Source organism: Procambarus clarkii, chromosome 71, assembly GCF_040958095.1.
Source record: "Procambarus clarkii isolate CNS0578487 chromosome 71, FALCON_Pclarkii_2.0, whole genome shotgun sequence".
NCBI classification, from domain to species: domain Eukaryota; kingdom Metazoa; phylum Arthropoda; class Malacostraca; order Decapoda; family Cambaridae; genus Procambarus; species Procambarus clarkii.
Genome location: NC_091220.1, coordinates 24747088 through 24774452, shown reverse-complemented (window position 1 = coordinate 24774452; position 27365 = coordinate 24747088). Strand labels below are relative to the sequence as shown.

Sequence of the window (27365 nt, the reverse complement as noted above, 5' to 3'; positions counted from 1 at the left end):
AATTACCTCACCTTACCTTCTCATAATTACCTCACCTTACCTCTCTCCTCATAATTACCTCACCTTACCTTCTCATAATTACCTCACCATACCTCTCTCCTCATAATTGCCTCACTTTACTCCTCTTTCGCATAAATTGATATCCAATATATATTTTGTATATAATTTTCCAGTTGGCTGGAAGCAACAGTGTGTGTGATCAAGCTCCCCACAAGCATACCCTGGCCCCTAGCCTGGGCTTGGAGAGTAAAGGAACTGTCAGAACCCACTCCAGGTATACTCAAGGGACACTCCAGGTATACTCAAGGGACACTCCAGGTATACTCAAGGGACACTCCAGGTATACTCAAGGGACACTCCAGGTATACTCAAGGGACACTCCAGGTATACTCAAGGGACACTCCAGGTATACTTAAGGTATACTCAAACTTTTCTCCAGGTATTAATCTTCAGTTCGTTCCTTGGTAGTGAGTACTCTCTGAAGCTTTGCTTGGTTTCTGAGTACTCTCTGAAGCTTTGCTTGGTATCTGAGTACTCTCTGAAGCTTTCCTTGGCTTCTGAGTACTCTCTGAAGCTTTAATTGGCTTCAGAGTACTTTCTGAAGCTTTGCTTGGCTTCTGAGTACTCTCTAAAGCTTTCCTTGGCTTCTGAGTACTCTCTGAAGCTTTAATTGGCTTCAGAGTACTCTCTGAAGCTTTGCTTGGCTTCTGAGTACTCTCTAAAGCTTTCCTTGGCTTCTGAGTACTCTCTGAAGCTTTAATTGGCTTCAGAGTACTCTCTGAAGCTTTGCTTGGCTTCTGAGTACTCTCTAAAGCTTTCCTTGGCTTCTGAGTACTCTCTGAAGCTTTCTTCGAGGCTTCAAGGAAGTACTCTAAGGATAAGATGTTGCTATAACGCTTACAGACACGAGCACACGCACTCAAGCGCCCCACAGACACACGCACTCAAGTGCCCTACAGACACACGCACTCAAGTGCCCCACAGACACACGCACTCAAGCGCCCCACAGACACACGCACTCAAGCGCCCACAGACACACGCACTCAAGAGCCCCACAGACACACGCAATCAAGCGCCCCACAGACACACGCACAAGTGCCCCACAGACACACGCAATCAAGCGCCCCACAGACACACACACAAGTGCCCCACAGACACACACACAAGTGCCCCACAGACACACGCACTCAAGAGCCCCACAGACACACGCAATCAAGTGCCCCACAGACACACACACAAGTGCCCCACAGACACACGCACAAGTGCCCCACAGACACACGCAATTAAGCGCCCCACAGACACACGCACAAGTGCCCCACAGACACACACACAAGTGCCCCACAGACACACACACAAGTGCCCCACAGACACACACACGTGCCCCACAGACACACACACAAGTGCCCCACAGACACACACACAAGTGCCCCACAGACACACACACAAGCGCCCCACAGACACACACACAAGTGCCCCACAGACACACACACAAGTGCCCCACAGACACACACACAAGTGCCCCACAGACACACACACAAGTGCCCCACAGACACGCACACACAAGTGCCCCACAGACACACACACAAGTGCCCCACAGACACGCACACAAGTGCCCCACAGACACACACACAAGTGCCCCACAGACACGCACACAAGTGCCCCACAGACACGCACACAAGTGCCCCACAACACACACACAAGTGCCCCACAGACACACAAAGTGCCCCACAGACACACACACAAGTGCCCCACAGACACACACACAAGTGCCCCACAGACACACACACAAGTGCCCCACAGACACGCACACAAGTGCCCCACAGACACACACACAAGTGCCCCACAGACACACACACAAGTGCCCCACAGACACACACACAAGTGCCCCACAGACACACACACAAGTGCCCCACAGACACACACACAAGTGCCCCACAGACACACACACAAGTGCCCCACAGACACACACACAAGTGCCCCACAGACACACACACAAGTGCCCCACAGACACACACACAAGTGCCCCACAGACACGCACACAAGTGCCCCACAGACACACAAAGTGCCCCACAGACACACACACAAGTGCCCCACAGACACACACCCAAGTGCCCCACAGACACACACACAAGTGCCCCACAGACACGCACACAAGTGCCCCACAGACACACACACAAGTGCCCCACAGACACACACACAAGTGCCCCACAGACACACACACAAGTGCCCCACAGACACACACACAAGTGCCCCACAGACACACACACAAGCGCCCCACAGACACGCACACAAGTGCCCCACAGACACGCACACAAGTGCCCCACAGACACGCACACAAGTGCCCCACAGACACACACACAAGTGCCCCACAGACACACACACAAGTGCCCCACAGACACACACACAAGTGCCCCCACAGACACACACCCACACAACCTCTACCATATACGTACATCCCCTCCTATCGACCCGGGGGCTAATCAAGCAAGATCAAAGTTGATTCTCCACCGCCTGTTCTATCAATCAGCTGACTCTCGGAATAGGCGAATCGCCCCAATCAGATTTGGTGTGGCCGCTGGAACACACTCCAGGTCACAGAGGCGAGTGTCAATTGCATTATTATTGGATTATCTGCCTCTCTGCTACCGCACCAAGCGACCATTTTTTTTTTTAGCATTATTTTGACTTCCACACAATAGTGTTTTGTGCGATTATTTCCATTCTTCTTCTTCTTCTAATATAATATCTGATATTATTGTTATTATTATTATTATTAATTATATTTTCATGAAGCCTTTCTGTTTACAGGTCAAACGCCTCGTCAGCTTGGTCGACGTCACACCTGTGTTCGTTGATTGGAGGTTACATCCTTCAGGGGGCCAGGTGTACATGGGGCCAGGTGTACATGGGGCCAGTTGTACATGGGGGCCAGGTGTACATGGGGCCAGGTGTACATGGGGGGTAGGTGTACATGGGGGGTAGGTGTACATGGGCCAGGTGTACATGGGGGCCAGGTGTACATGGGGCCAGGTGTACATGGGGGCCAAGTGTACATGGGGCAGGTGTACATGGGGCCAGGTGTACATGGGGGCAGGTGTACATGAGGGGTAGGTGTACATGAGGGGTAGGTGTACATGAGGGGTAGGTGTACATGGGGCCAGGTGTACATGGGATCAGGTGTACATGGGGGCCAAGTGTACATGGGGGCAGGTGTACATGGGGCCAGGTGTACATGGGGGCAGGTGTACATGAGGGGTAGGTGTACATGAGGGGTAGGTGTACATGAGGGGTAGGTGTACATGGGGCCAGGTGTACATGGGATCAGGTGTACATGAGGGGTAGGTGTACATTGGGGGTTGGTGTACATGGGGGGTAGGTGTACATGGGGTCAGGTGTACATGAGGGGTTGGTGTACATTGGGGGCAGGTGTACATGGGGGTAGGTGTACATGGGGGGCAGGTGTACATGGATGGCAGGTGTACATGAGGGGTAGGTGTACATTGGGGGTTGGTGTACATGGGGCCAGGTGTACATGGGGCCAGGTGTACATGGGGCCAGGTGTACATGGGACCAGGTGTACATGGGGGTAGGTGTACATGGGGGGTAGGTGTACATGGGGCCAGGTGTACATGGGGCCAGGTGTACATGGGGCCAGGTGTACATGGGGGCCAGGTGTACATGGGGGCCAGGTGTACATGGGGCCAGGTGTACATGGGGCCAGGTGTACATGGGGCCAGGTGTACATGGGGGCCAGGTGTACATGGGGGCCAGGTGTACATGGGGCCAGGTGTACCTGGGGGCAGGTGTACATGGGGGGGAGGGTAGGTGTACATGTCTACCACGTTCAACTGCCACAATTCAAGTAATCTAAGTACCTAAGTGTGACGTCGGCCCAACTAACGAGGCGTTTAACCTGTTATTATCTTCAGGTGTCAGAAACTAGGCCTATTTGTTTCTGCCACGACTAGCAATCGAACTTGGGCCCTGAGGTCTACACTCCCAAAGCTGTTTCCATCCCTGTTGTTGTTGTTGTTGTTGAGTTAGGGGCGACGACGACCGTGGGATCGGATGCGCCCCGGCGTACCCGTGAAGGGTGAATCGCAAAGCCAGGAAAGGCGATACGCCAAGCCAAAACACGAAACGAGTGGCGCCAAGCACTAGAAACTAATATGCCACAAGGCAAAGCTACGCACAAAGGGAGAGGCAGAAGCACATAATAGAACAGGGCAAACAAACAGCCAGAAGGGCACACGAGAAGATTACCCGAGCTGAGAGGTATGAGCTACGAGGAGAGACTACGGGAATTAAACCTCACTTCGCTGGAAGACAGAAGAGTTAGGGGGGACATGATCACCACATTCAAGATTCTGAAGGGGATTGATAGGGTAGATAAAGACAGTCTATTTAACACAAGGGGAACACGCACAAGGGGACACAGGTGGAAACTGAGTGCCCAAATGAGCCACAGAGATATTAGAAAGAACTTTTTTAGTGTCAGAGTGGTTGACAAATGGAATGCATTAGGGGGTGATGTGGTGGAGGCTCACTCCATACACAGTTTCAAGTGTAGATATGACAGAGCCCGATAGGCTCAGGAATCTGTACACCTGTTGATTGACGGTTGAGAGGCGGGACGAAAGAGCCAGAGCTCAACCCCTGCAAACACAACTAGGTGAGTACAACTAGGTGAGTACAGCATGTCAGAGCAAATACACAGGAAATCAGAGCACATACTTGCCCGGGAACCTGGCCCGCGGGAACCTTACATTGAACGCCTCCCAGAACACCCATTGCCAAGGGTCTCGTCCATCCACCAGGGACGCCATAACATCCGGAACCGGGGCAACAAACACCTGCAAACTGGGGACCCAGATGGTAGTACTCATGAGGCGAGAAGTCGCCACTCGCCCCCACAGGAAGGGAACTTGCCCCCCACGAAAGCACTCCGGTCCGTCAGACAGCAGTAACTCGGCAATCTTCGACCAGTGACCCGGCGGCATCACAGACGCCGGCAAACGTCCCCCAGGGCCCCAACGCGCACCCGCACCACAGGGATACTCGCGGCCCCGGGCACACCACCAGACGACAGCAGGGAACCCAGACGGCGCGCATCCTTCAGTAACGTCACCACCAGGCCACACCCAGCTCCAGAGTCCACACAATCCCTGGCAGCGGAAGCCACCACCCCCCACTGTGGAGAGTCCCCCGGCGGAGAAAGAACCGAGGGCACGTCCGAGACACAGGCACCAGCACCGGCAGGCACATGGACCTCCGCCACCACGAACCGCGGAGACATCGACGCATCCGTATCCACACTGTCAACACCCGAAGCCCCACAGTCACTGAAGTCACCAACGTCGGCCCCAGGAAGAAGACGAACGCCGGGAACGTTTGGGCACCGGCCGGATATCGTCAGAGCCGGTAAGTGACCCAGAAACACAGGTACCACGAGCCGAAGGAACCGACGCCAGGACGGCAGCAGCCTCTACCACAGGGGGAACCGGGCCACACACAGCAGGAGGCTCCGCAGCCACCCCAGCACCCAGCACATCCGGGACCCGAGTCACGGACACAGGGCCAGGCGCAGCATCAGAAGACGAGGGAGAAGACAGCGACGTCACACAGGGAGCTCCAGGAAGGCCCACGGGAGCAGCTGGAACAGCGACAGGATCAGGCAGACCAACCGACGGTACCTCAAGAACCGGAGGAGGGACGGCAACAACCGGAGGAACGGCAGGCGCCGCCGGGGAAGCTGCAGCAGCAGACGGGACGCGCACCACCTCATCAACATCACCGGAGACTGCCGCCAGAGGGAGCGGCGGGAAATCCTCGTCGCGGAACAAGTTGACAGGAGCAGCAGGGGCCTCAGAGCACCCGGCAGCCTGATGCCCCAACAGGCCACACCGGAAACAGGTACGAGGCTGCCGGGCATAATACACCCGGACGTAGTACCCCATAAGCCGGACAGAAGAAGGTATATCCGACCGCAGGCGCATCCCCAACGTGCGAATGTTTGTACGCCTCCCAGCATACCGCCCCGAGGAGAGCGTGTTCACCCGCACGCTGACAACAGTACCAAACCCCCCGAAGTAACGCCGGAGGAGGTCATCAGGGAACTCCAGGGGCGCACCATGGATACTGACATAGGTCAGGGCACCACTGCGGTCCGAAATCACCACAGAGCCGGCATCGTCTGGCAACGGCAACGTACGCCCCCCGTACCGACGGAGGAAGTCCCGGTACTCCTCCTCCCTCACGAACTTAATAACAACCCGGTGGGCCGTAACTAGCTCCACACCGTAAACAGCTTCCACCGGGACACGAAGCATGTCACACATCACCATCTCGATGGTCGGATAACCAGCCTTACAAGTGAACTCCAGGCCCACGGAGTTCACACGCTGAATAGGAGGAAGATGGCCCCCTACCTTGAGGTGCTTCCGGGGCTTAGTGTCCCCGCGGCCTGGTCGTCGACCAGGCCTCCTGGTTGCTGGATTGATCAACCAGGCTGTTAGACGCGGCTGCTCGCAGCCTGACGTATGAGTCACAGCCTGGTTGATCAGGTATCCTTTGGAGGTGCTTATCCAGTTCTCTCTTGAACACTGTGAGGGGTTTGCCAGTTATGCCCCTTATGTGTAGTGGAAGCGTGTTGAACAGTCTCGGGCCTCTGATGTTGATAGAGTTCTCTCTCAGAGTACCTGTTGCACCTCTGCTTTTCAACGGGGGTATTCTGCACATCCTGCCATGTCTTCTGGTCTCATGTGGTGTTATTTCTGTGTGCAGGTTTGGGACCAGCCCCTCAATTATTTTCCACGTGTAAATTATTATGTATCTCTCCCGCCTGAGCTCAAGGGAGTACAGATTTAGGCTCTTTAGTCGATCCCAGTAATTTAGATGTTTTACTGAGTGGATTCTAGCAGTAAAGGATCTCTGCACGCTCTCTAGGTCAGCAATTTCTCCAGCTTTGAAAGGGGCTGTCATTGTGCAGCAGTACTCCACTCTAGAGAGCACAAGCGTTTTGAAAAGTATCATCATCGGTATAGCATCTCTAGTGTGAAAAGTTCTTGTTATCCAACCTGTCATTTTTCTTGCAGTTGTGACGGCTACTTTATTGTGTTCTTTAAAGGTAAGGTCTTCCGACATGAGTACACCCAGGTCCTTTACATTGCCTTTTCGTTCTATGTTATGATTTGCCTGAGTTTTGTACGTGGTTTCTGTTTTTATATTTTCAATTTTTCCGTAGCGCATGAGCTGAAACTTATCCTCGTTGAACACCATATTATTTTCTGTAGCCCATAGAAAGACCTGATCTACATCTGATTGGAGGTTTGCCGTGTCCTCTATGTTGCCAACTCTCATGAAAATCCTAGTGTCATCTGCAAAGGATGATACAGTGCTATAGGTTGTGTTCTGGTCTATGTCCGATATGAGGATGAGAAAAAGTACTGGAACAAGCACAGTACCCTGGGGGACTGAGCTCTTCACGGTTGATGGGCTGGATTTTATTTTGTTGACTATTACACATTGGGTTCTGTCAGTCAGGAAATTGTAGATCCATCTGCCTATTTTCCCGGTAATTCCTTTTGAACGCATTTTATGTGCAATAACACCATGGTCACATTTATCAAAAGCTTTTGCGAAATGTGTGTAAATTACATCAGCGTTTTGTTTTTCTTCCATAGCATCTAATGCCATATCATAGTGGTCCAGCAACTGCGACAGGCAAGAGCGCCCTGTTCTGAAACCATGTTGTCCGGGGTTATGGAGATGCTGTGATTCCATGTATTTTGTGATCTTACTTCTTAGCACTCTCTCAAAAATTTTTATGATGTGCGATGTTAGTGCTATCGGTCTGTAATTTTTTGCCTTTGCCTTATTTCCTCCTTTATGGAGTGGTGCTATCTCTGCTGTTTTAGTATGTCAGGGATAACGCCAGTATCTAGGCTTTGTCTCCACAGGATGTGAAGGGCCTGCGATAGTGGTTTTTTACAGTTCTTGATGAATATGGAGTTCCAAGAATCCGGGCCTGGTGCAGAGTGCATAGGCATACTGTTTATGGCTTCTTCAAAATCTAATGGGGATAGGGCGACGTCTGATATATGATTTGATGTTGGTATCATATCCATGAAAAATTCATTTAGGTTATCAATCTTTAGTGCATTTAATGGCTCACTGAAAACGGAGTCGTACTGCTTCCTCAGTAACTCGCTCATTTCTTTGTTGTCATCTGTGAAAGTTCCATCTCCCTTTCGCAGGGGCCCGATACTAGATGTGGTTTTTGATCTTGATTTTGCATAGGAGAAAAAATATTTCGGATTTCTCTCTATTTCACTGATGGCCTTTTGCTCTCTTTGCCTCTCCTGGGTTTTGTATTATTCTTGTAGCTTGAGTTCAATTGTTTCTATTTCTCTACCTAACCTTCTTCGCCGTTCTTGAGATAGGGTGCGACTCTCAAGTTGTTCCGCGATTCGTTTTCTTCGCCTATATATGGAACGACGTTCCCGTTCCAATCTGCATTTCTTTCTCTTTTTTCTTAGAGGTATGCGGTTTGAACATATTTCTAGTGCTACTGAGCTTATTTTTTCCAGGCACTGGTTCAGATTTGCATTTCCTAGCTCTTCTACCCAGTTTTTTTCTGTGAAGTCCTGGTTTATTTGCTCCCAGTTTATCCGTTTATTATTGAAGTTGAATTTGCTGAAATCTCCTCAACCGGGAATCTGGACTGGTTTTGAAGGTCCATTCCCCATGGTTGTCAGAACTTCAATTAAGTTGTGATCTGAGTAACAGGTATTTGTAATCATTATGTTCCCGATCAACTCATCATTATTAGTGAAAATGAGGTCCAGCGTGTTCTCCTTCCTAGTAGGTTCTACTATTTGCTGGTTTAAGGCAAACCTATCGCACATCCGTAGCAGGTCATTTGCATGTGCCTGCTCATTTAGGCTACTTCCCGGTATTCTTTCTGATATTACTGTATTAACCAGGTGCTTCCATTTCAGGTGCCGTAGACTGAAGTCCCCAAGCAGGATGATGTTCGGAGCTGGATTTGTGAGGTTTTCCAAGCAGTGTTCTATTTTCATTAGTTGGTCTTTGAACTGTTGAGGGTTTGCCTCTGGTGACTTATATACAAGGACAACAGCTACATTTAGGATATCTATTTTGACTATCAGCACTTCCACCATATCATTTGAGGTGTTTACCAGCTCAGTACAGATGAGTGTGTCTTTGATGTAGAGGCTGACCCCACCCTGAAGCCGGTGTTTCCTATCACATCTGAAGAGATTGTATTCTGAGATCCATATTTCACCATCAAGGTAGTCCTTTGTGTGAATTTCCGTTAGGGCTGCAAACACTGCATTTGCCTCATGAAGGAGACCATCTATAAAATGAACTTTGTTGGATTTGCGTGTTTTTATACCCTGGATGTTGGCAAATATAAATGATGTTATCGTGTTAGTGGAAGTGCTGGATGCTTTAATTGGTGTTAATATCTGAGGCTCTGGTAAGGAGGCCACTGTGTTTGCGTCCTCTCTAGCATTTGACCGAGTTGGTGGTAGAGTCTGGTCATTTTTAGCCATTCTTCTCCTCCTCCTCTTGCTAAAAAATTATCCCGGTTGATGGAGTAGTGGCTGTTCTCATGTCAGGACTGCCACGTCAACGCAGGCAGGCAGGCAACAAAACTGGTAGGGTAGAGACGCCCACACCACCTGGCGACCAAAACAGCAAACAACTCCAACAGCCACGGAGGGTCGGTAAACGTCCTCACTCCACGGCTGCTAGCAGTCGACTCCTTTCCATCCCTGTGTGTGCGTGTGTGTGCTGGGGGGGGGGGGGGGAGGGCAGGGAAGCTGACAAGGCACAATTACCGTCATAAACCTTGTTTTTCCAACCACTAAAACTAGTTTAACAAGCGCACATCACAGAAAACAAAGTATAAAAACTTTTAGCATAAACTTTCATTTATAGTCTAATTTGGCGCGAAAGTTTTTAATTGATATATAAAAAATACTCTGATGAGGATCGTCCCCCCTGGTCTCCAAACCTGGAAGCTGACCGCATGCATGGACAAAGAAAACGGGAAGTCTGTGTATACAAAGAGGAATATTTTCTAATTTGAAGGATCAAGCATAAGCTCTTGGACCCCGCCTTTGTAACCATCCGTTGTCTAAAGCAATGGCTCCTGTCCTATTGCCCTATCATATCCACTTTTGAATTTATGAACAGAGTTTGCTTCCAAAACCTGCTCCTTTAATTCATTCTATTTTGTCACTACTCTAAATGAATTCTTCCTAACATCTCTTACATCCATGTTGTTAGTATTCAGTGTGAACATTTCTTCTATTTCCGCTCTATCAATTCCCCCCTGAGTATTTTATAAGAGTGTGTGAGTGTGCTCACGTAGTTGTACTTGCGGGGGTTGAGCTTCGGCTCTTTGGTCCCGCTTCTCAACTGTCAATCAACAGGTGTGCAGAGCCTACTGGGCTCTATCATATCTATATTTGAAACTGTGTATGGAGTCAGCCTCCACCACATCACTGCCTAATGCATTCCATCCGTTAACTACTCTGACACTGAAAAAGTTCCTTCTAACGTGTGTGTGTGTACTCACCTAGTTGTACTCACCTAGTTGTGTCTGCAGGATCGAGCATTGACTCTTGGATCCCGCCTTTCGAGCATCGGTTGTTTACCTCACGTAGCCTGTTGTGGCCTCACGTAGGCAGTGTAAAGCGCCCTAAATGCCTCCTTACTTAGGTTTCTGAATGATGTTCTAACTTTTGCCAGTGTAGCAGAAGCTTTTAGCTTGTGTGTGTGTGTGTGTGTGTGTGTGTGTGTGTGTGTGTGTGTGTGTGTGTGTGTGTGTGTGTGTGTGTGTGTGTGTGTGTGTGTGTGTGTGTGGTGTGTGTGTGTGTGTGTGTGTGTGTGTGTGTGTGTGTGTGTGTGTGTGTGTGTGTGTGTGTGTGTGTGTGTGTGTGTGTGTGTGTGTGTGTGTGTGTGTGTGCGGGCGCGTGTTTGTAAACTTACACCTATGTTATCAGCCACGTTCCTCCTCTGGCCAATATCGGTTTCGTGTGGATTAATCGGCCTCAAATATATCTATATTTTTTCAATTGCATTTGACCCCTTTTTCAGTTTCCGATGTACGCATTTTTGAGGGATGAAAAAGGGGCGTGTGTGTTTATGGCCGGCGCTCAGAGAATCGGATTTTACGTCACAAAATGTAATTACAAAAACATGGGTTCTAAACGCACTCTTTTATTTTTTTTCCTTTCAGTCAAGGAATAGTTTGTGGAAATATGATTGTAAATTGTATTGTTATATTATGTTGTTTGAGTTGATTGGGAAGGTGTGTGTTGTATTTGTGAGGACGAGGGTAGAACCAGACTAGTTTTGGGTTATGGTTTGAGGCGTGGTGAGAGTGAATTCTAATGTATTTTCTCTCCAGGTGAGAGAGGGGTTGTAAACATATAATGTCAGGTCTTCTCTGAATGCCTTACATTCTCTTTTTGGAGTCCATCGGTCCCCACAATTGCAAAGTAATGGTATTTATGGTAATGTTACTTTGCGGTAATGTTAGAGGATTTGTCTGTCAAGCCACGCTTGTTGCGTTTAGTGGTTTGTTTTAGGAGCTTTCGTCAACCACTTATTTTATGGACACACACACACACACACACACGTACGTATCTAGATATATACATCTAGGAGAGTATGCAAAAACATTAAAATTAAATATGTAACCCTGGCGGCCACAGGAGAATAGCGGTGTCCGGGGGGCGGGAACACGGAGACCGGAAGGTCGTAATTACTTCCTCCCGGTGGTACAGACCCGACCACAGGATGAACGCCACCCCCCACGGCCTCTACAGCAGTGGGAGGCCCCCAGGTGGGGACCCCTTCTTTGGTCCACAGACGACGGGTGGCCCCCAGGCGAAGGGGGACCAATCTTGGGTTTACTGAAGAGGGCCCCCAGTTGGTAAACCTATCCTTTCCATTAACAGTGGAAGAGGAATGGTCGCCTTGTGGTTTCCATTCCTCCCCCACCCCGGCCCATCCCAAATCCTTATCTTGACCCCTTCCCAGTGCTACGTTGTCGTAATGGTGTGGGTGTCCTGGTGCTCTGTTATTGTTCATGTGGGTGTCCTGGTGCTCTGTTATTGTTCATGTGGGTGTTCTGGTGCTCTGTTATTGTTCATGTGGGTGTCCTGGTGCTCTGTTATTGTTCATGTGGGTGTTCTGGTGCTCTGTTATTGTTCATGTGGGTGTCCTGGTGCTCTGTTATTGTTCATGTGGGTGTTCTGGTGCTCTGTTATAGTTCATGTGGGTGTTCTGGTGCTCTGTTATTGTTCATGTGGGTGTCCTGGTGCTCTGTTATTGTTCATGTGGGTGTCCTGGTGCTCTGTTATTGTTCATGTGGGTGTTCTGGTGCTCTGTTATTGTTCATGTGGGTGTCCTGGTGCTCTGTTATTGTTCATGTGGGTGTTCTGGTGCTCTGTTATTGTTCATGTGGGGGTCCTGGTGCTCTGTTATTGTTCATGTGGGTGTTCTGGTGCTCTGTTATTGTTCATGTGGGTGTTCTGGTGCTCTGTTATTGTTCATGTGGGTGTCCTGGTGCTCTGTTATTGTTCATGTGGGTGTTCTGGTGCTCTGTTATTGTTCATGTGGGTGTTCTGGTGCTCTGTTATTGTTCATGTGGGGGTCCTGGTGCTCTGTTATTGTTCATGTGGGTGTTCTGGTGCTCTGTTATTGTTCATGTGGGTGTTCTGGTGCTCTGTTATTGTTCATGTGGGTGTCCTGGTGCTCTGTTATTGTTCATGTGGGTGTCCTGGTGCTCTGTTATTGTTCATGTGGGTGTCCTGGTGCTCTGTTATTGTTCATGTGGGTGTCCTGGTGCTCTGTTATTGTTCATGTGGGTGTCCTGGTGCTCTGTTATTGTTCATGTGGGTGTCCTGGTGCTCTGTTATTGTTCATGTGGGTGTCCTGGTGCTCTGTTATTGTTCATGTGGGTGTCCTGGTGCTCTGTTATTGTTCATGTTGGAGTTCTGGTGCTCTGTTATTGTTCCAGGCGATTTGGCCTGGGTTCGTATCCTGGCCGGGGAGGATTAACTGGGTGCCAAGCTTTACCTGTACGCCTCTGTTCACCCAGCAGTGAATGGGTACCTGGTTGTTGAACAATTTGGCGGGTCGTATTACGGGGGAAATTAAGATCAGGGACCCGCCCGAAACACTATGCGTGCTAGTGGCTTTACAAGAACGTAAGAACTTACTTTTTTACGTTCTTACGAACTTACGAAAATCCGAAGGAGCCCTGATGAAGGTTCGAACCTATGCGGTGCGTGTTCCAACGCACACGGTCGTGACTTCAGTGAAAGCCTCAGGAAACCCTCGTGGGTTCAGTACAATTCCAGGTTGTAATCCCTTTACCATGTCGTTGTGTAGTCGTTCAGAGCGTGTGACTGGGTATATCTTGAGATGACGTTATCTTGAGATGATTTCAAGGCTTTTAGTGTCCCCGCGGCCCGGTCCTCGACCAGGCCTCCAACCCCAGGAAGCAGCCCGTGACAGCTGACTAACACCCAAGTACCTACTTTACTGCTAGGTAACAGGGGCATAGGGTGAAAGAAACTCTGCCCATTGTTTCTCGCCGGCGCCCGGGATCGAACCCGGGACCACAGGATCACAAGTTCAGTGTGCTGTCCGCTCGGCCGACCGGCTCACACCCAGCACATAGGTTCAGGGGGGGTAACAGCCCCTGTACCCAACTGTACCCCGTGGACAGGGGTAGAGCCCCTGCCATTCGAGGTTCACCACTGCTCCTATGGGATTTTCTCAGTGATGCTGTCACGTTAGTGTGTTACTCTCTGTGTAAGAATATTATTAATTATAATATTTATATTAAAATGTAATCCATTTATATTTTTATTAACAAGAAAATAGGTTTTAGTTTGTTGTGTTTCGTTGTTTATAGTTTATAGTGTGTTTATGCTTGCTTTTGTTCTTGTTTATGTTTATTGTTTGTAATGGTGTTTTGTATGTGTTAATGGGGCTTAATTTTTGTTTATGAGAATTATTTGGTGTTTTGAATCCTTGCTCGTTGTGTTGGACTGTTTATTTGTCTTCCTTGTGTTCTTGTTGGCTATTGTTTTACTTGTTGTTGTTGTTGTTGTTGTAGGATCATGTCCATGCTGGCTAAGTGGGGGTCTCAACCCCCCCCCCCCCACACACCCTGAGATCCAATCTAAAGTTGTAAGCTGTGTGCTGACGCCTGAACCTACCCCCCCCCCACCCCAGTCATCAGCACCCCCCTTCCCTTACCATCTTCCCTCCCCCTCACATGCACGGTGCTCCCCCCCTCTCCCCCATGTCTCCCCCATCACCCCCTTCCATCATCTCTCAATCCATCATTTATCCATCATCTTCCGGATACGTCAGCCGGGGCTGGGAGTGGGGAGCTTGGCCTTACTGGTAGGTAAGCAGTAATAGGTAAGTCCCCCATGCAGGGGAGGGAGTATTTCTTAGAAGTGTTTTGTTTCGAATGTTCTGGATGTTATCAAGCTAATGAAGATATGTCTTGAAGAATGTTTCGGTGTAAATGTTTGGAATGGGCGAGTGTGTTGTGGTGGAGGTGCACGTGTTTGGTTGGGCGCCATCTCTTGGACCCCGGCTGGTCTGTGGTTGGTCGACTAGGCGTGTGTACTCACCTAGTTGTACTCACCTAGTTGTGTCTGCAGGATCGAGCATTGACTCTTGGATACCGCCTCTCGAGCATCGGTTGTTTACAGCAATGACTCCTGTCCCATTTCCCTCTCATACCTGGTTTTAAAATTATGAATAGTATTTGCTTCCACAACCTGTTCCTGAAGTGCATTCCATTTTCCCACTACTCTCACGCTAAAAGAAAACTTCCTAACATCTCTGTGACTCATCTGAGTTTCAAGCTTCCATCCATGTCCTCTCGTTCTGTTACTATTCCGTGTGTGTGTGTGTGTGTGTGTGTGTGTGTGTGTGTGTGTGTGTGTGTGTGTGTGTGTGTGTGTGTGTGTGTGTGTGTGTGTGTGTGTGTGTTTACCTAATTGTGCGTATGTGTGTGTGCATATATTCGTGTTTGTGAATGTTTATTAACTTTTTTGTTCATAATTTCTGCTCAGTTGATCCAGCTTTTAGCTCTTGGGCCCCGCCTTTCAAATGTCGTTCAATGTACAGTATATGCACATGAAGCTCAATGTGTCTGTGTGTATTTTGTCACTAACATGAACAAACTACACAAAGAAAACCAAACATAGAATAAAAATCGACGTTTTTGTCGTCTTCCCACACAGACAATGACACAAAACAAGGACAATGACACAAAAACAATCCCCAGCCGTGTATGCGACTTTAACAATTCTATACAATTAGTCTCCAACTTCAAAGCGAAATATTTTAAAATATAATTTTTCATGACCACAAAAATAATATAAAATGGTAAATAATAAAAGAGTGTTTTTAATGCCAGGAATGTCAAGGTTTATGGCCAGATGCTTCTGAGAGGAGAGGAAGGACATAATTACGGTAAAGCGACAAGTGTATGTCATTGTAAGTATTTATCCTGCGTGTTGTTGTTGTTGTTCTTGTGTGTGTTTGTGTTTGATGAATGTATTTGTTGAATAGTTTGTATGTCGTGTTTATCATTTGTTACTGTCGCCAGTTGCGGATGGTTGTATGTGTTTGTGATGCGTGTGTTTGTAGTGTGATTGTTGTTTGTTATTGTGTTATATGGTTGAGCTTTGGCTCTTTGGTCCCGCCTCTCAACTGTCAGTCTAATGGTCTGTAGGTTCATAAACCTATTGGGCTCTATCATATCTATATTTGAAACTGTGTATGGAGTCAGCCTCCACCACATCACTGCCTAATGCATTCCATTTACTACAAACTGCATTGAAAAAGTTATTTCTAATGTCTCCGTGGCTCGTTTTGGTCTCAACTTCCATCTTTGTTCCCTTGTGCAAATACCCTCATTTCAATTCAATTCCCCTGGGAATTATGTATCTGGTGATCATGTCTCCCCAAGCTCTTCTGTCTTCCAGCGACGTGAGCTGCAAATCACGCAGTCTTTCCTGGTAACTTGTGCCTCTTAGTTCTGCGACTAGTCTAATGACATGCCTTTGAATTTTCTCCTGCTTCATATTGTGCTTGCCGTGGTATGGACTCCAGGCAGGAGCTGCATATTCCAGGATTGGTCTGACATAGGTGGTATACAAGGTCCTGAACGATACCTTACACAAGTTTTTAAAGACAGTTCTTATGTTGGCCAACCTAGCATATGCCGCTGATGATATGCTTTTGATGTGGACCTCCGGGGAAAGGTTCGGTGTGATATCAACCCCCAGATCCTTCTCTCTATTTGACTCTTGCAGGATTTCATCTCCCGGATGGTACCTTGTGTTCAACCTTCTGCTCCCTTCGCCTAATTTCATTACTTTACACTTTCCTGAGTTGAAATTTAGCAGCCATTTCCTAGACCATTCCTCCAGTTTGTCCAGGTCGTCCTCTAGGCACTGTCTATCATCATCTGTCTTGATTCTTCTCATAATTTTTGCATGTGTGTGTGTGCGCGTTTGTGCGTATGTGTGTGTGTGTGCGCGCGCGCGCGCGTCTGCATATTGTTATCTGTTACTAACGTATATTTATTGCAAATTTATTGTGTATGATTACCGCTTGTATATCGTGTGTGTGTGTATCTATCAGGTGTGTATGTTGCATATAAATATATGCGTCCTCGCAAACATACCCCACATGCACATATATCCCACATATCCCCCCACTCACTCATCCCTCCTCCCCCTCTTCCACGGCATAACTTCTCCTCTACTTCCCCCCGGCTCTCGCCACATAGCCGAGAGCCGCATTTTAACCTGCCATGTGGTCCAAGGGAATACTTGCTGACCTTATGAGAGAGGGAGGAGGGAAGGGGTAAGATGCTTGCATGAGGCAACAACAACAGCAATAACAGCTGCTGCTGCTGTTGTTGTTGTAGTTAATAAAATACAGCAGCAAAAGCATTCACCTAATATTCATTGAAAAAATACTGAAGATACACTCAAAATCACTTGAAAACACTCCAACATACTCTAACATACACTGGAATACATTCGAAAACACTCGAAAAGTATTCAACACACGCAACAGCACTCGAAATACACTCCGATACACTCATAATATTTTCAGGTTTTTCCGGGTTTATCTACCAGGATCCTCCGCCGCTCTTCCAGGCTGCTACACCGTGAAGTCTTCCTTGAGCAGCAATGGTGCTTCACCACTGGTATCACAGAAGCATGTGAAACTTAATTCCACTACTCATCTTCTCACAGCTTGAGGTCCCGCTCCTCACTGTATGGCTGCTCTCCCACAGAGCTCAGTACCTTCCACAACCTTGAAGTCTCATCAACTATTCCCTCTCTGCTGGCTTCCAAGTTCTCAGCAACTCCTTCCCCAGACAAACGAGCAACCCATCGACACGTCAATAAAAATGTTTCCCTATAAACACATAAACGAAATAAACCACACAATATGTTTACACCCAACATCTCTCTGCTCTCTACACGCTGTGAGTGTGGACTCCCCCGTTTGGGCTGGTCCATCCTCCGCCCGGCCTGGCAGCCCTCAGGCAGATGGCGGCTGGCCCCTCAGTCACCTGCCAGCCCTCGGAGGAGATGGATGTCCGCCCTCCAGTTTATTCCTCCATCTTTACTCTCTTATTCTAGGCCTTCTGCCTTATCAAAACATGCCTAATGTATCAATAAACATTTGCTACGATCGCTGGGCACATGATCAACTATAGGCAATCACTGTAAACCGGTTAAAATTGTGCTTACCACAAAAAGGTCTCCTGCAGGGCGCTCTCTGACGGGCGGCGACACTCGTGGCGACTCAGGCTACCCACAGAACTGCTTTAACTCTCCCTCAACACCTTCTGCAGTTCCTGACTTGAGCTGACACGCCTCCTAACTTATTCCTCAGTCGAGACGTCTGTCAACTTCCTTCCTCTTGAAGGTATATCAAACAGGGGTTCCTCTCTAACAGGGGCTCAAACGGAGCACACCCTCCCCTCACGATGTCTTCAACTCAAGTGAGCTTAAGCTCCTCTCAAGCGAGCCTCACGCCTCCAGCAAACTCTCCACATCTTATAACCAGTCATTTATCTATATCCTGATTCACGGCCCTTATTAAATTTTTTATCAATCCTAACCAGTTATTTTACGTATGAATCTTCACCTCTATATTTCCTTGATCTTCTACTCAGGTTAGGACTGATAGAACAATTCTCAAAGGGGAGACTCGTTTTTTGGCTACCTGGGATCATAACACCAGGTACCTGAGAATCTATAAGACTCATCAGTATCTAGCCTTAATACCTTCCACCAAAAGTCTGTAAATAACTCTGGCATGAAATAACTTAAAATACCTCGTGCAACACGAATATACCAATGAACGAACATTGTAATCCATGTAATAACAAAATGAATGTTATTTGGGTTATGAACATGCAGGATTGATTGATGCATGTGGCATAGTTCATCAACAAGGGTAATGTTTGTTGATATTCTCGTCTGGAGTGAGGTGTGCGGCGCCAGGAAGCGTGCTAATGTACCTAGATCATCACTCCACAGAACAGGCGAGATTAATTCAGCATGGAGCTGGTCGACTTCTGGTGGCCCATCTCCCACTGGCTGACTCTGAGCGGCCCACCTTTTCCTGGGACGGGTCTGGGCGGCCCACGACCGGCGAGCCGCTGATCATATATGCCAGTGGACGACCAGAGTGGGAGAGAGAGAGGGGGGGTGGGGCCAGGCTGGTAGACATGGGCTAGGAGGGAGGAGGCAAGCTGGGACAGAGGGATCAGGATGGGGAGAGGGGCTAGGACTAAGATAGTGGGTCAAGCTGGGAGAGTATGGGACAGGCTAGAAGAGACGGAGCCTGGGTGGGAGAGAGGGAGGGAGAGGAATCAGGGTGTAAGAGGAGGAGGCCTGGCTGGGAGAGAGGATTCCTCGTGCTTAATTAAGTCCTCATAAATGCCTCAGACAACCAAGGCTATCAACAAAACATTAACCCTACAAACATGCTGGAATGGACGTAGTTATGTGCGAGGAAGACGCTTGCAGGAGAGTTGGGGCGTGGAAGAGAGCGGACGGGAAGGAAAGGGAGAAGGGTTAGTGGTAGAAGACTAATGGTAGAGAGATGTTAGTAGCTTGGTGGAATATTCCATTCATATGGTGGAAGTTGAAGGGAAAGAGTATGTGTGTAGCTGGTGCCGTGTTTGTACTGAGTCATCCAGTCAGGTATCTCTCAATCCAGGTCGGATACCACCATTCAGGTACCATCCAGGGGCTGGGATGAGGGAGAGGATGAAAGGGTTTCTGAATTAGGTTCGTTGATAGTCATTGCTGTTGGTAGGTGGTCGTTTGTATTCCCTGGGGACCTCTTTCTTTGAGGGTGTTTAGGAAATGGTGAGTTGTATGAGAGTGCTATGTCTCGTTAGCCGCTATAGCCTTGTCTGGCGTACCTTCACCTTGCTGGGATGCGTAAGCTGCGATGCCTGGATCCAAATGGAAAGGATTTCTGTTCCTTATTATATTGTGTAAGGTTTCTCCCGTGTCTCCTGTGTTTCTTAGATCTCCCAGGAAATAGACAGGCCTCTTCCTTGTGATGAGTTAGATGATTCTGGCCATAGGGAAGCAAGGGGCCATCTTGGTGGTTGGTATAACATGTTGACCAAACCACACACTAGACAGCGAAGGGACGACGACGTTTTGGTCCGTCCTGGACCATTCTCAAGTTGATTGTGCTCATGTCGATTACTCAAGTCGATCACAATGGACTTCAGAATGGTCCAGGACGGACCGAAACGTCGTGGTCCCTTCACCTTCCAGTGTGTGGTCTGGTCAACATATTTCAGCCACGTTATTGTGACTCCTCGTCTGTCACGTTCATTACACGTTCCAATACACTTTGTGTCTTAAGCCGTTTGGAGTTCAATGGCCAGGAAGTTTTCCCTAAAATTATCAAGGAGTTTGTGTGGTCAATTTCCCCTTGACTACAGTTGCTGCTCTGTCGCTGGCCTGGCCAACTCTATTGCCCTGGTAAGCTTTGTAGTTGAATAGCTTCATAATTTTGTCCTTTTTCCCGTTGATGTTAGTGAGTAGTATGCTAGAGTCTGTGTCTATATAAGTCGCTGATTTCCATTCCTCTGTGCGGAGTCAAGCCATTGTGCATTGTTATTTTTAGTGAATGGATTGAAACTCTTAAGACTGTTGTCCCCCCCTTGTGGAGTTGGGTGGCTCTTGACGTGTTCATTACCCAGTCTGTTCACCTCCTGTTGCTGAGCTGATGGCTGGTTCGGGGGGGGGATGTGTCTGAACCGTTGTGAGATTGTGTGCTTGTAACCCTCTCTGATTGTGGTAATGGGATGATTGTTCTGGAGTTATATTTATCGATATCTTTGGTTAATCTCTTGGGTCTCACTTAACGAAGGGATGACGATTTTGTGTGTGTGTGGTCTCCTCTGTGTCTTGGGTTTCTGTGTCTCAGTCTGTGTCTCTGTCTGTGTCTAAATCTGTGTATGTGTGTTACGAACCCGGATCCAGCGTCCGAGCCCGGAGCAGTAACGACCGCGCCATCTGTGGGTCAGCTCCCGAAACCCCCGCCAAACGGACGACACCAGGTGAGGACGGCGAATACCGGCCACAAGGGCCAGTTTCCAGTCCTGTTCAGCGCTCCACACCGCTGCTGCTGACCTCTGGTGAGGTGGTGCTCAGACTACAACGCCATCTATGAAGTGGATGTGTCGGGCGTTTGTGTCTGAGCCTGTAAGTGAGGTGTTTTAGTGTCCCAGTTATTGATGACGTGTCTGCTTACAGAGTCGACCTGGGACCGCTGTGTTGGAAGTTGAGTCAGTCTACCCGAGGCAGCCGTCTCCGAACCTTGAGCTTTGCTGCAGCAGTTGCGAAGTCGTCCCCCCCGGAAGAACACTGTGGTGTGTTAGCCTGCCAGTGGAGTGGCAGTGAAAGGATTACCCGGGACCGACTGTTGGAGACGATCATCCACTGGGGTATCAAGGACAGGAGAGTGATTTGTGGTGTCACACGAGGCTCCTGTCTAGGGCGTTCCCCTTATATCGTTCGTGGAGTGGCCTGACCAGCGTTGTGGGTCCGGAACCTGCCAGCAGACCGGCTGGATTTGTGGTTGACGGCCTCCACGGCGGTGCCCCCAGTGGACCTGTGTTTTGGCTGACCTGTGGCCAGGGTAGGCTCAGCTTCTCAGAAGGATTCGTTGTGAGGCCACGAAGAAGCACCAAGGAATCAGCACCGAGAGTTTTGCACCAGAGTCTTCAGCAGAAGACAACTTCAGTGTATTTTCCCCTGTAATTAAGTGTTAATACCCCTCCCCCTGTGTACTCCTTTTATATCTTATTTATTTATTTGGTGATGGTGATTATAATATTAAGTTCTTAACTTTCTTTCCCTACTCCCTTTAAGTTACTTGCGTCACGGATCACATCCCTTGATAGCCACTACTGGCTTGGGAACGGATATATATCTTCCTCTAACAACATCAGAGTAAGAACCCCGTTACGTCCTGAGAAAGCCGTAACATAATTGGCATCCCCAGCGGGATCCGTCCTCTTGTTAAGTATGTTTGACAGGGGTGGTGAAGTGGCGTAATCCCTGTAAATAATTCCCCCTGTGTGTGACGGTTGTGACGTTATTCGTCCTGTGCGGTGCTCAAGAGTGACTAAGTGCAATATTGTGCAGTGCGGTGCTCGCTGTGATTAAGCGATTAAGTGCAATATTGAGTAGTGCGGTGCTCAGTGATTCAGTGCAATACTGTAGAGGGAAGTGTTCGCTGTGATTCAGTGCAATATTGGGTAGTGCGGTGCCCGAAGTAATTACGTGCAATATTGGCAAGTGCAGTGTTTGGTGCGATAAAGTGCAATATTGGCGTAGAACAGTGCTCGGTGCATTAAGTGCTAACGTGTAAGCAGTGTGTTACGTGCTAAGTGTTCCATCTGTGACAATGGCAGAAAAAGCTACCATCGATGATCTGGACGAGGTTCAGGCTTTTCTGAACAGAGAGGATTGTCTTGCCAGATTAAAATATCTGAGCAAACCAGAGCTTGTACTAGTGAGCGCCTACCTGGAGATCAAGATCCGTGCCAGTGATTCCCGTGTGGAGATCTTGTCCAAGGTTCACCGGCACCTGAAGGCAGAAGAGAAACAGGAAGGCGAGACTCCTAGTACAAGGGAAGGTGAGGAAATAGCTTCCACGGAAAAGGAAGATAAGGGCAGCGACGTTGACAGTGATGCAGGTGAGCTTAATATCAGCTTCCTAACAGTCAAAATGCGTGCCCTAGAGATCAATCGTGAGATAGAGTGGAAGAAGTTAGAATTAGAACGAGAATTAAAAGATAAAGAATTGGCGATGAGACGTTTAGAATTAGAAGAAAGGAAAGAAGAACGAGAAAGAGAGAAAGAAGAACGAGAAAGAGAAGAGAAACGAGAAAGAGATAGAGAAGAACGAGAAAGAGAAGAGAGACGAGAGAGAGAACAGCGAGAGAGAGAAGAAAACGAAAGACAGAGACAACATGAACTAGAAGTATTGCGACTAGGCGGAGGTCGGAGGCCAACAACGGAAACCAGTAGTTTCGATCCGGTAAGAAACATCAAAATGGTCCCCAAATTCCATGAGAAGGAAGTGTCAAAGTTCTTTGCAGCCTTCGAGAAAGTCGCTGCCTCTTTGGAGTGGCCAAGGGAGAATTGGGCCATCATGATACAGTCAGTCTTGACTGGGAAGGCCCAAATCGCCTACTCTACGTTATCCCTTGACGACTCCGGCGATTACGACAAGGTGAAGAAGGTTGTGCTCATGGCGTACCAATTGGTACCTGAGGCATATAGACAGAAGTTTAGAAACCTGAAGAAGACCTCAGAGCACACTTTCACCGAATTCGCCACAATCAAGGAGCGACTTTTCCAGGAATGGTGTGCCTCTCGGAAGGTGGAGACCAAGGAAGACCTCGAGCAGCTGATCCTGCTCGAGGACTTCAAGGATTGTTTGTCTGGAGACCTGAAGACGTACCTAGAGGAACAGCAGGTAGAGACCTTGAGTGCGGCAGCCACCATGGCTGAATAGTATATCCTGACTCATAGGCCGTCTGCTAAGTACGTCCCGAGGAATTACCAGCGCCGGTTTGACAAACCTCATGACGAAGAGGAAAGACCCGTCCCACAAAGCGCTAAGAAGACGCCCCCAAGTAGCCCTCGAAGGACTAGTCCTAGTAGTCCGAAACACCGGAGTCCAAGGAGGAATATGGTGTGTTGGACCTGTGGGCAGAAAGGGCATGTAGCTGCTAGGTGCCGAGGCAGAAGAGGTGGCAGCGCACGTAGGGAGGTGATGATGATGAGCTGTGTAATACCACCAGCAGGAAGCCAGTCGACGACGACACAGGAAGAACCCAGATTGTTTTCCCCTCACACTTCAGGCGGGTATGTATCGAGTGATCATACTGGTAGATCAGTTGTAGTGCTCAGAGATAGTGGAGCAGCCCAGTCCCTGATCGTGAAGAGCTCGTTACCCGAGGGAGTAAGTGTGGACGGGAGACGACAGGTTGTCCTGGTTGGGTTTCCAAGGACGCAGTACATCGCCCCCTTAGTGCCATTACATCTCGACTCGCCTTATTTCAGCGGCACATGTGCGTTGGCAGTAGTCGATACCCTCCCTGTGGCTGGGATTGACGTGGTACTAGCCAACGACTTGGTGACAGATTGGAGCATCAATCTTCCCAAGGTTGCGGACGAGTCTACCAGAACAGCAAGGTCTGAGGTAACGACGGGCCGTGGTAATGTCCAGGTAAAGACAGACCCGGGTTTGAACATGTCTAATTTGTCCTCTCACCCGCAGATCAACAGTTATCTAGCAGTGTCTCCTGATTCTTCTCTCGACAAGGAACATGAGGTTACGATGGCAGAAGTACCTGAGCTAGAAGAGAGGCCTTGTGTGCAGACACCCACGGATACCAACGAGTCTGGAGCGAAGGCGGAGGTGTACTTGCGGTATGGCAAGGTACAGCGTTCATGGAACTGGCCAGAGATTCCCCAGACATCGGAGGTATGTGAGGTATGTGCGAAGGTTCTAGAGCCCTCTTCGATCCAAACCAGGCTAATGGATATAGCCGGTTATGGACATTACAGGCTCAGGAAGCTTATTCCTCAGTTGGCCGCATGTCTCTTAGCGGTATTTTGTTGTGTTCTCGTATGTGTTCTCAGTGTTCTCAGTAAGGATCAGTGGACGACCCGAAGGATGATGGCTCCCATGAACATCGTGAAGAGGTCCCAGGGATTAGAGACTTACACTGCAAGTGTTGCAGTTGAAGAAGGGACCTGGAAGGCGATGGTTGATACAGGAGGTACGCAATACGGTAATAGGAGTGACTGTTTCCAACAGGTTGACACCCCCCGTGTGATAGCTGAGCCTCAATGCAGCGTTATGCGGAACGTTGGTCGACCTGACGGTGACAGAGCGAATGCCATCATCGGTGTGCAAGCAGCCCTGTTGGGACTAGGTGTGGACCTAGTAGGGTATGCTGTAAGTATTGACTTACCCACTGTCGCGATCACTCTGAATTATCAGACCCCTGTATTCCAGGTTCCTGTCTCCCTGAAGGACCATCGGACCGGTACCAGAAATGCCGTCTGTGATCAGCCATCATCGGTGCCACGACACAGGGAAGTGTCGAGTCGCCCCAGATCGTGTCTACACCGATCCTTACTCGAGAGGTGTGAGATTATACTCCGGATTAACATCTCGGTGGAGGTGTGGAGAAGTACTTCAGACAGATCACCGTCTTCTATCTGCAAGTTCCCGTTGTGCCGGAATTGTCCAGTAGGACAGTTCTGTGGACGAGACAGCCTCGCCATTCCAGATTATAAAGCATGTGTGTCCATTTGGAGTTGTGTCGTCGTACTAATTTGGTTTGTGTTTCTCTTTATAGAACCCCAAACCAAATTCTCTTTGGTGGGGTGGTGTTACGAACCCGGATCCAGCGTCCGAGCCCGGAGCAGTAACGACCGCGCCATCTGTGCGTCAGCTCCCGAAACCCCCGCCAAACGGACGACGACACCAGGTGAGGACGGCGAATACCGGCCACAAGGGCCAGTTTCCAGTCCTGTTCAGCGCTCCACACCGCTGCTGCTGACCTCTGGTGAGGTGGTGCTCAGACTACAACGCCATCTATGAAGTGGATGTGTCGGGCGTTTGTATCTGAGCCTGTAAGTGAGGTGTTTTAGTGTCCCAGTTATTGATGACGTGTCTGCTTACAGAGTCGACCTGGGACCGCTGTGTTGGAAGTTGAGTCAGTCTACCCGAGGCAGCCGTCTCCGAACCTTGAGCTTTGCTGCAGCAGTTGCGAAGTCGTCCCCCCCGGAAGAACACTGTGGTGTGTTAGCCTGCCAGTGGAGTGGCAGTGAAAGGATTACCCGGGACCGACTGTTGGAGACGATCATCCACTGGGGTATCAAGGACAGGAGAGTGATTTGAGGTGTCACACGAGGCTCCTGTCTAGGGCGTTCCCCTTATATCGTTCGTGGAGTGGCCTGACCAGCGTTGTGGGTCCGGAACCTGCCAGCAGACCGGCTGGATTTGTGGTTGACGGCCTCCACGGCGGTGCCCCCAGTGGACCTGTGTTTTGGCTGACCTGTGGCCAGGGTAGGCTCAGCTTCTCAGAAGGATTCGTTGTGAGGCCACGAAGAAGCACCAAGGAATCAGCACCGAGAGTTTTGCACCAGAGTCTTCAGCAGAAGACAACTTCAGTGTATTTTCCCCTGTAATTAAGTGTTAATACCCCTCCCCCTGTGTACTCCTTTTATATCTTATTTATTTATTTGGTGATGGTGATTATAATATTAAGTTCTTAACTTTCTTTCCCTACTCCCTTTAAGTTACTTGCGTCACGGATCACATCCCTTGATAGCCACTACTGGCTTGGGAACGGATATATATCTTCCTCTAACAACATCAGAGTAAGAACCCCGTTGCGTCCCAAGAAAGCCGTAACAATGTGTCTATGTCTGTGTCTAACTCTGTGTGTGAATCTGTGTGTGAATCAGTGTGTGAGTCTGTGTGTGTTTGGTTAGCTTTATGTTCGAGGTCTCCCACAATTCCTTGGACATCATTTTCTGCGTAAAGTCTTTCTGTGATGTTTCTAGATTATTGTTCACCGTTTGTGGGGTCTTGATTACTGTTTGCTGTACCCTCTATATTGCTGGCCCCTTGCCCCTTGTTGGCAGGTGAAATTTGTTGGATATTTCCAACACCGAATACAGCATTGTTGTATTCTCATTACTTATTACTAACCATACTAAATATTGTAGTAAATAAAATTAACAACTCGTAGAATTCTCTTGTACTAATAATTCATCTGTGCATTAGGCTAGAATTCTCACGTCACCTGACGCCAGTATTGCGTCAGATTTCTTTACAGTAAAACACATTATATCCAATTTGTGTGAGAATTAAATACGATTCTCCATAATTAAAGCATTCTGTATGACAACTGATTGCAGACGAATTGTTCTCTAACTAAAAGCCGAATAGAGCGTTAGAATCATAGCGTCTACCTCGCGATAGAGTTAATGTCATCAATGAATGCCATGGGGAGACATTAATTCCTCTCCCTTATATATTTACTATTCCTAAATCGGTAAATAATATTTCGTTCCTCTAAATAATAAACCCGTCCAGTCTTTAAAGTTTCAAGCGTGAATGCGAGAAATATTAATGTTCGTGACAAAAATTTGTGTTATGAACGTCGACTCGGCGTGGGTTGGAGGGACGCCACCATCCTCAGTACGCAGACACGTGCAGAACCGAAAGGAAGCAAAGCTGCGCTTACCGTACTCATAAAAGGACGCCATTGTCCAGCAAATAGGACAGGTGTGATCCATCCTCAGATGAAAGCCGCCACTGTGAGGCGTGAATGACCTTGCAGATAATATCTTCAACTAGTGCTGGTGTTAAATAAGGGACCCCTTGACTTGGTTCCTGACGACACGTGATCAGCCAGCTTGAAACGCATCACTATCCAGGATAGGTTCACCGGAGCCTGGGATGCGAAATTACGGCAATCTTAATACTTATACAGTGCCCACAGCTAAGTATTCCTTTATTTGATGCATCATTTACAGGTCTGTTAATAGCAGGGTGATTGTTCGTTACGCCGCGGGATAACACCTAATAACAGGTGATTAGAATTCCATCTGTAGATATTAATATTTTTGAATATGAATTGAGTAGTTAAATCAATTGCTACTGGTAGTTATTTATCTTGCAGCCCGAGA

At 48.5% G+C, this 27365-nt stretch overlaps 1 protein-coding gene across 1 annotated transcript in view; it reads right to left on the bottom strand.

The window, feature by feature from the left end:
- Window positions 1–449: 449 nt before the first annotated feature.
- LOC123749850 (salivary glue protein Sgs-3-like) overlaps window positions 450–27365 on the bottom strand; it is a 138527-nt gene continuing 111611 nt past the window's right edge. The window contains exon 3 of the mRNA XM_069312275.1: window positions 450–871. Coding sequence (XP_069168376.1) covers window positions 450–871 — 422 coding nt within the window. The remainder of the gene's footprint in view (window positions 872–27365) is intronic.